The sequence below is a fragment of the Setaria italica genome, chromosome III, assembly GCF_000263155.2.
Source record: "Setaria italica strain Yugu1 chromosome III, Setaria_italica_v2.0, whole genome shotgun sequence".
Taxonomy (NCBI): domain Eukaryota; kingdom Viridiplantae; phylum Streptophyta; class Magnoliopsida; order Poales; family Poaceae; genus Setaria; species Setaria italica.
The window spans coordinates 49,138,208-49,147,435 of NC_028452.1; the positions used below are offsets into that span (position 1 = coordinate 49,138,208).

At 49.9% G+C, this 9,228-nt stretch overlaps 1 protein-coding gene across 2 annotated transcripts; it reads left to right on the forward strand.

Moving 5' to 3' along the window:
* Nucleotides 1–3,153: 3,153 nt before the first annotated feature.
* On the forward strand, nucleotides 3,154–8,502 carry LOC101768371 (nuclear transcription factor Y subunit A-10). 2 transcript variants are annotated; one of them, XM_004963139.2, is made up of 6 exons: nucleotides 3,154–3,298; nucleotides 3,896–4,356; nucleotides 6,253–6,353; nucleotides 6,501–6,569; nucleotides 7,088–7,231; nucleotides 7,514–8,502. In XM_004963139.2, exons 2-6 carry the CDS (start codon nucleotides 4,059–4,061, stop codon nucleotides 7,904–7,906), a joined length of 1,005 nt encoding a protein of 334 aa, XP_004963196.1. In that variant the 5' UTR covers nucleotides 3,154–3,298; nucleotides 3,896–4,058; the 3' UTR covers nucleotides 7,907–8,502. The 2 variants fall into 2 exon arrangements, with proteins under 2 accessions (XP_004963196.1, XP_022680516.1); XM_022824781.1 differs by lacking the exon at nucleotides 3,154–3,298 and adding an exon at nucleotides 3,337–3,509.
* The last annotated feature ends 726 nt before the right edge of the window (nucleotides 8,503–9,228 follow it).

A 9,228-nucleotide genomic window follows, 5' to 3' on the forward strand; every position in this document is an offset into this window, starting at 1 on the left:
CCCGGGGGGGGGGAGGGCACGTTCCCCCCACCCGGGCCCAAATCCCCGGGCCGGCCCGCCCGGGCCCCTTACCCTGCCGTAAGCCTGCGACCACTCCACCCGGGGGCCGGGCGCCACGCCAGCGCTCCGACCCCGCACGCCCACCGCCGGGCGCCCTCCCCACCTGCCTATAAAAAAAGCCGACCCGGGCCTTACCCAATCTTCCACCCAACCAGCACCAACCACCGCACCCCACTACAAAGCCCGCCGCCGCTGCCGTGCACCACCGCCGCACCCGTAAGCACCACCGCTGTCGTGAGCCGCCGTCGCCGCCAGAAGACCGGCGCCCAGTCCACTCCTCCCCAAGGTGAGGGGCGAAACGGGGCCCCCTCCTCTTCCTCCACCACCCGCCGCCCCCGGCTCGCCGCCGGCGACGCCCGGCCGGCGGCCGCCGTCCACTTCTCTTCCTCCCTCTCTCTCTCCAAGTTCCTGGAGAAGAAGAAGAAAATTACCTTTGATTTTAGATCCGACCCCCAAGTTTCCCCAAATTACACATAGGCCCCTCCACCTCCGAAAGAAATTACAAATAGGTCCCTGGTTTATTATAAATCAGCCCTAAACCCCCGTTTAAGCCCTTAATTCGTGTTTAACCTGTCATTTCATGCGCCAAACTTCCTCCAATTAACCCCAAATTTTACCACGTCATCCTCCAGCATACTTTCGCCGATCTATATCCAAATTTCCCAAAAATAATCCTTCCGCCTATTTTCCGTTCGCGTTTCCTGTTCGGAGCTCACGGTTAAAAATCGTTTCCTCTTTTATTTATTCGTGTGCCTGGTTGTGTGTGCCGTAGATCGCGGATTGCCCGAGGAGGAGCCCGAGGAAGAGGTTGACCGCGAGCCCGAGCCCGAGGACCAGTACCGCGAGCCGGAACTCCCGGAAGGCTTTGAAGACGGCAAGTCCAATCTCACCCTTTGATGCATACTTAACACCTAGTTTTTCAAACACAACCTATTGGCCTGTTTTACAAAATGCATATTATTTCACCGCAAGACATGGTTGGATAGCCACCCCTTGATTGTTATGAACATTCCTTGTTGTCCTATGTTTATCTCTAAATACGACTTGCTCTGTTTAGATGATAACCACTGCTAGTACGCTTAGGAACTTGTTACTCAACTACAATTATTATTACAATGGTGTTTTCGAAAAATAAATATGTGTGTGTGTCCAAGCAAGAGAAATGGCTTTTGGGTTCGGGAAAAGAGGATGTGTAGACGGGATGGATGGGTGTTCCTTGTGTGGGATGCCCTGTTGTTGTGCTCGTACCTTGGTGGTTGAGCAATATCGGGAGATATCCATCTTGTCATGATTAAGGACCGAGTTGATGTGTCATCTTGCCTAATTCCACTATCGTGCAACCACTCGACCGTTGTATGGGCAACGGCTTAGCATAAATCCCACTAGCTGAACTGTTAGTCCTCAGGGGTGCTGGTGAGCAACGGGAACCCATGGAAAGGGGGTAAGATCTTGGTGATTTAGGTCCCGGTTATGGTCTCATGGATGAGCCGTGAACCCCTTGGGTGTTTCCGCGAGGGCTAGCCAGCCTTAGCTAAGGTGGGTGATGGCTTTGTTAGGATCCGCATCGACACTAAGGTGATCGTGCTGCGGTACCCTACTTGTGGGAAAAGTGTACAACCTCTGCAGAGTTAAAACCTATCCGGGTAGCCGTGTCCACGGCATTGGACGAGTTACGGCTTGGTCACATAACTAGTATTTGGGCAAGGATGTCATGTGTGTGTGTGTGTGTGTTGGATTTTGGGAAGAGTCCGGCAGTGGTGCCGTGCGCTATGACGGACGGGGAGTCCGATAGCGATAAAAACTTGGATCCTTTGTGTAGGATCAACCCCACTCAATGTTTCGGGTATTAAAGGAAAACTTTACGAAAATCCCTTTTGAAACAACCCCCTGCATGTGTTAAAATTTAGCTTTTCCGCAAATAAACCCTAGCCTATCCTTGTTATACTTGTGCATAAACTTGCTTGTATCCCCCTCCGTGGATGGGGTTGGACTTGTTGAGTACGTTTGTACTCACCCTTGCTTCATTGCTACAGAGGAGGACCCGGACTTTGTCGCCGAGAACCTTGAGTAGAGGTTGTGTCCGCACCCGACGCTGCCTGTGGAGTTGGCCTACCCAAGATGCTGCTGCTGCCGTGTAGTCCCGAGTGCTGTCTTTTGGCAGTCGCTTGGTTAGCCGCCGTTATTTATTTACTGTTTATTGCTGCGTGGCTTTCACGCCCACTCCCTCGGGAGTTGTACGGTAACTGAATTATCTGTCGAATAAATGTGTTATGAGCCTCCTGGGACTGATATTTGTATCACATTTAGTCTCTACTTATGTGGGGACGCTTCAAGCTGCCATGGATTTGGGGCTCGGGCGTGTGCTTTGCGTGCCTGCGTGGGAGGCAGAGAAGGAAAAAAAAGGAAGAGGCAACAATGATGAGGGGTAACTTAGGGGGCGTTTGGATACCGGGGGCTAAACTTTAGCCCTGTCACATCGGATGTTCGGATACTAATTAGGAGGACTAAACATAAGCTAATTACAATAAGCTAATTACAGAAACTAATTGCAGAACCCCTAGGCTAAATTGCGAGACGAATCTATTAAGCCTAATTAATCCATCATTAGTGAATGGTTACTGTAGCACCACATTGTCAAATCATGAACTAATTATGCTTAATAGATTCGTCTCGCGATTTAGCCTAGAGGTTGTGTAATTAGTTTTGTAATTAGTCTAGATTTAATACTTATAATTAGTGTCAAATATTCGATGTGACGGGAGCTAAAATTTTAGCCCCTACTTCCAAACACCCCTTAGTCGTAGATCAACTGATTTAATGTTTTCTAGTCACTGCAACTAAATAGGGGTGAATCTCAATTTGAGAGTAAAAAATGTAAAGTACTGATGCTTAGAAAACCACCACCACCTCCCTGCCCTCTTCTGCTTTGCTCGCATCGCATCGGGGAGTGAGTGGCGCCCGTGCCAATCCCCTGGCCGACGTGGCGCCCAACTTGCAGCCTGCCTCTGTTGCCTTGGCTTTTCTCGGTGTCAGTGAGAGACGCCCATTTATACGCGCCTCCCCCAACGTCCCGTCTCCTCCTCTTCCCTCCCCCCCGCGCTCTCTCTCTCCCCCTCCCCCCTCCGCCTCGTCTCTCTCTCTCCCACCACTCCATCTCTGCTGCAGTGTTCTTGTCGTCCTCTTCCGGCCCCATCCTCGTCTGGCTGTGGCTCCTCCTCCCTGCCCCTGCTGCTGAAATGTGAGTGGGTCTCCTCTCCTTGCTCATCCCGCGCCTGCGCTGCGCTCTGTTCATCCCGGATCCTTCCGGTTTGGTGCCTTCTTGCGCCCACGGAGATTCTTGCTTCCTCTGCTGCTGCCGCTGCTGTTCATGCATGGCCTCTTCTTCTTCTTCTTGATAGCTTCTTCAGCCCCCCGGTTTTGTGCCTGTGGTGGAATCTGCATTTGGGGCGGTACAATCTTGCGTTTTCCCCCTATTCATGTGATTTTCCCTTTGAGTTCTATGATGATTCTGCTCTCTCTTCTTTTCAGCTTTGTTTTCTGAAAAATATAATCTTTTTTTCTCGATTCTTGATTTGGTTCTTGGAAGAGTTGCTCTCCTCGGTTCTGCTCTGCTTCATCTCCCGTGTTGCTCTGCATTTTCCCCATCCATTTCTCTACGTTTTTGTTGCTGAAGACTCTTCCTCCTCACTTGTTTACCCTTTTACTGACCACCTGCCCGTCAATTTCTTTTTACAGTCAATTTCATTCACCTCTCTTCCCTGCATCTTACCACCACCACCACCACCTGATCTGTTGCTCAATCGCTCCACTTGTTTTTTGCTGCTCATGATTGCAGTCGGTGGTTCGGTTAGGTGCTTAACTACATCCACCCCGGCGAGCATCGGACGCAGCATCTGAGGTGGTTGCCTTGCCGCCCTTCCAAGCCCAGCCAAGCTCTCGGCTGCTCCGGCCTCTGACTTTCTTGGGAGGAGGAGGAGGAGGTGCGGCGGCGCGGCAGGATGATGAGCTTCAGGAGCCACGAGGGGTTCGGGCAGGTCCCCGCCGGCGCCATCTCCAACGGAGGGGCTTCGCTGCCGTGGTGGGCCCCGGCGCCGCAGCTGCTGCTGTACGGCGAGGCGCTGGGCCAGGGGAAGGTGGCGCCGGAGGCGACGGCGACGGCGGCGTGCCGGGAGGCGCGGTTCCAGGTCGTGCCGGGAGCGCAGGCGCTGCTGGATCCTCCGGTGCCGCCGGCGCCGAAGGCTTCCGCCGCAGAGAGGGGCAGCCTCCCTGAAGTCCTCAAGTTCTCCGTGGCGCAAGGTGAGGATGCTTCTGTGCTTGTGCTTGTTTGTCAGTATAAGATGATGCGAGGGACGTGACTGGGAGTAGTGGCTAGTTTAATCTGCACAAAAGATTTGGGAGGGATACGGCACATGTGTAGGATTAAGATTGCAATAATCTAGGTTCGATCGCAAATCTGGCAGCATTTGTTTGCATTCCTTATTCACAGTTAGGGATAGTCCATCATAGAACTCAAGTGTTTGTAGAATTGGTTACCCTTCTAATGGATTTTTGAATGCCATGTACCATGGAACTCTTTCTTCACACTGGTACAACAATCAATGAAGCATAATATACAAGGGCAATATAGTGTTAATATTTACTACAGATTATCTGTACTCCACTCCACTGAAAGCAGGCTCTTTTAGGAGTGTGGCAAAATTTCTTCTAGGAGTAGGAGGCTAGGACAAAAGGGAGTCAGTAGCAAATAGAAAGTTTCCATGATTTCATCTATTTATGGTACCTGGTACACATGTACTTCCTGTTTGTTACTAAATTTGACCTGTCCCTATATGGCTATATCCTCGGATAGCATTTGCTGGGATTCGAAAAGTATCCCTATTAGTCATAATATATGTTTAGATTTTCTCCACTAATGTAAGTTTGTTGGTACCTTCTTCATAAACACCTGGAGTGGTTATTTGACAGGCACCTGATATAAGATCCAAGTCTTTAATATGTGCCAGAGAAATATAACTTTTTGTCCTGATGATTAGTATTTCTCTCTCTCTCTCTCTAGAGATGGCAACGGGTAAAATCCGCGCGGATACAAGCTCCAGATATCCATGCCCGTGAGCAAAAAAACCGCGTGCGACACGGGCAGAAAACCGTGCCCGTGCCCGCTATCCGTGGATAGCGCATGCCCGCGGGCATGCCCGTATAGCAACATCGGTCGGCAAGGGACGGTGGCCAGGGGCAGCGCTGGCGGGCGGCGGCACTCGGTCGGGAGTCGGGATGGGGGGAGATGGGGGCGGATCCGGGCCTCCGGGGGCGGCCGGCGGCGGGAAGGGGCGGCGGCCCGGCGGGCGGCGGGACGGGGGGAGATAGGGGCGGATTCGGGCCTCCGGGGGTGGCCGGCGGCGGGAAGGGGCGGCGGCTAGGGGGCGGTGGCCTGGGTCGGGAGTCGGGACGGGGCCACAGGGGAGATGGGGGACGGGGGGAGGCCGGGAGGGAGTGAGGGACCGAGTGACTGCGGCGGCAGGAGCCAGGAGGGAGAAAATGAAACCCTAATATGAGTTTATATACATGGTATTGGGGTTGGGGCCACATGTCAGACATTGGAGCGGGTCTGGCAGGTTTGTGGGTGCGGATATCATTTTTTCACGCCGTGAGCAAATATCCGTTGGGTCTAGGGTCACACCCGCTCTCGTGCCAGCGGGCACAGACTTAGACCCATATCCGTGCCCATCGGGTTTCATATCCATGGGCACGCGGATATTTTCTACCCGTTGCCATCTTTATCTCTCTCTCTCTCTCTCATCCAGAGCTACCGTGAACTTGTAGAAACAACCATAACCTGCTGAATTATGCATTTGCTATGTAATCAAACAAGGATTTCCACAAAAAAAAAAGATACTGCTAGTTGCTGCATAAACCTGATCCGTTTTATACTTGCATGTCTAGTGTTTCCAGTCAAACACCGTAAATTATAATGTCATGAGTACAGGGACTCATGAATGATGTTCTTCTCATATGCGCTGTCATTTAATTATGCTGTTTTATTTCTTTTCATAGGATCCACAATTTTAGTTATCTGTGAACAGATTCTTGGCTCTAGCAAGTGTTGGATCGATGACAGCTTTACTTTCATTTTGAGATAGAAGAAGCCAAGGACCATTCCTGAGAGCTTCTGTGTTTTGTGGCATTCGGTTTCAGGTAAAGGGGAGAAAGGTGCAGAGTACTCTGCCACTGTTGCTTTGCCATCACCGTTCGCAATCTACAATGGTCGTTTTGAGCTGGGCCTTGGTCAATCAATGGTATGATTGACTATTTACATTGTGCATGCATATGTATGGAGACAACTTTTTTGTAATTACAATTGTAGTGCATTTTGCCTGACATCACAATTTAAAATGCATCTTCATTCTCTACTGCTGACTGGTGACTATTTTTTGTTGTATTAGGTTTCTGCTAATAATCCTTATGCTGACCAACACTATGGCCTGCTTTCTCCTTATCCAGTGGGAGCAACGGTAGGTTCTATCAGTTTCGGGCCAGACATCTATGGAATTTCTGACTGAATTTGTAGTTGTGGTAACATATTGCAAAACCAATACATATATGAACGATAACTTATTTTAGTGGTAAACTAAATTCCACATTTTCAGCACAGCAATTTATGCATTAGTTCCTTTCAGACTTTTTTTATCTGTGCCTCAACAAGTCAACATGTTAACTGTCAATCCTATTCAATAGATAAAGGCAGATTGGTTAATATAACATTGAAGCATGAAAAAAATAAAAGAAAGACAAAGTAATCCCAGGGGATAAATGTTCTGGCGATGGACGAGCAGGTGTATTAGCTATAGTATGGTGGTATTTTCTTTTATAAATGTTGGGCTGAAGCCAAATCTTTTCTTTGGAATTGGCATTCTAATGAGAATACGGAAAGGAAATATCTTTATTGGATGCTGTTGTTTGTCAAGTAGGAAATCTGTAGAATATTTATGATTTGCTCTTAATTTTCATCCATTTATACCTGTGGATGCAGAATGGAGGATGCACGCGTATACCACTGAATATGCCAACAGAAGCACCAATTTATGTGAATGCTAAGCAATATGAAGGCATCATTCGTCGACGCCGTGCCCGTGCCAAAGCAGAGAGGGAAAATAGGCTGGTGAAAGCCAGAAAGGTATCTCGCACATCTCAAATTATTAATTGAACTCCTTAATTGTTACCTTTGAATGATTCTATATCCCTGCCCCCATGCAACATATCTTCTGCTGTCTTCAACCATTGATGCCAGGGTATTTGATGATGCAGCCATATCTGCATGAGTCTCACACTCACATCTTAAACTATTAAGTGAACTCCTTAAGTGCCACCTTTGACTGATTGATGCTATATCACCATGGCATGCAACATATCTTCTGTTGTCTGCTACCATTAATGTCAAGTATCTTTGTTGGTGCAGCCATATCTCCACGAGTCACGCCATCTGCATGCACTGCGTCGTGCAAGGGGCTCTGGTGGACGTTTCCTGAACACAAAGAAAGAGTCCAATGGGAAGGATGCTGGTGGCGACGGCAAGGCAATGATCAGCAAGCCGCTTATGCGCCAGGTGGCATCTCCAAGTTCAGAGATCCAGCAGTCAGACCTGGGCAACCCGAGCAGCGTCTCCAGTCTGTCGGGCTCGGAGGTGTCAAGCATATACGATCATGAAGATGTGGATCACTACCACAGCTTTGATCACCTCCGCACTCCGTTTTTCACCCCGCTCCCGAGCATCATGGACGGTGAGCATGGCGGTAACCCCTTCAAGTGGCCAACAGCTTCTGAGGGCTGTTGTGACCTCCTCAGAGCATGACTAGAGGGGTTACCGGACAGCCGAATGCTAGGAACTGGCGACAACCGGCAGAAGCTGCCGGGCGTTATCAGCTCCGGGTCAGGGATCGTCCCTCCCATCATTTGGCTGTCGGTAGGCAATTCATTCTTGGCTGAAGGCATGGTGATTGTTTCCACTCGTCGCCTAATTCTCCTAGAAACTCAATTTCTGGGATCTTGTGGTGAGTGGAACACCCCTTGCCCCCCGAAAAAAATTTGTTGGTGGTACTAGCTACCAACACCAAACTCCTCTAGCAGGTTTCGATGTAGTTTTCTGAATAAAGCCTGAAACTTCGGACTCGTCTGAAGCTTCAGAGGTACTGGAAGTGGACTAGTGGAGTATGTTTGGAATCTGATTGAGTGTGAAGACTATGGATTTGTGTGTGATTGTATTGTGGTGCGCTTGAAGCTTTGTGTGGACCTTGTAACATGCGGTGTGTTGAAAGCTTGAACTTGGTAATGTAATAATGTGTTGACTACTGAGACTTTGGGCTTGGTTTGTATTTTGCTGTGTTGCACTGCATGTCTCTTGCAAAGCAGGGGCAAAGAATGGATGCTGCTTGAAGCTATATGCTTGGATACGCCGAATCTGCAAAAAAAAAAGGCATTGTGTATGTGGAAATCCTATCAGGCTCCTGCATCTAATTTGTGTCTGATGAATGTGCAGATTAAATTTTCATTAATCCAGACCGTTGAGCCAAATTGACTGGAAACTCAAACTAAACCTTTCGGGTTTTCAGGCTTGATTTGCAATGGAAATCAAGCCATTTCAGGCTTTATGGGCCAAGAAAATCCAGATAGGACGCTACTTTCTTGGTGCTGAGTGCCGGGCACGAGCAGTTGTAGAGGATCATCATGCCGTCTCGCTGGCGCGGGAGCCAATAAGCGTGCGACCACCACGCAGCGAAGGCGCCACGACGGTACCGGAGAAGAGGACGACGATTCGATGCTCGTGCAGAGCTACTCCAGTGGCGCGGCCTGCCGCGCGGGGCGGACAGGGCGGGCGACGGCGGCGGCCATCTCCGTCGGTCCCCACGCAGCGCCGCCGGTAGCGACGGCTTCGGTCCGCGGTTGCGAGCCCGTCCTCGACGACGAGCCGCCGCCGCCGGACGACGACGGGCGGGAGCCAGGGGAGTCGCCCAACGGAGGGACTGATCTGTAAATATTTGGATCGCGATTAATAGTCGCGATCCAAATGAGGGGGTTAAGTGAAAATATTCGGATCGCAATTAATAGTCACGATCCAAATTAGGGGTTTAAGTGAAAATATTCGGATCGTGATCCAAACCAGGGACTTATATATAA

Bases quoted from the DNA above. Each gene is read 5' to 3' on its own strand.
- LOC101768371 (XM_004963139.2), top strand. From the start codon at position 4,059: ATGATGAGCTTCAGGAGCCACGAGGGGTTCGGGCAGGTCCCCGCCGGC. The intron at 4,357-6,252 runs GTGAGGATGCTT...ATTCGGTTTCAG, and splicing joins CAAGTTCTCCGTGGCGCAAG to GTAAAGGGGAGAAAGGTGCA. The intron at 7,232-7,513 runs GTATCTCGCACA...TTGTTGGTGCAG, and splicing joins GGCTGGTGAAAGCCAGAAAG to CCATATCTCCACGAGTCACG.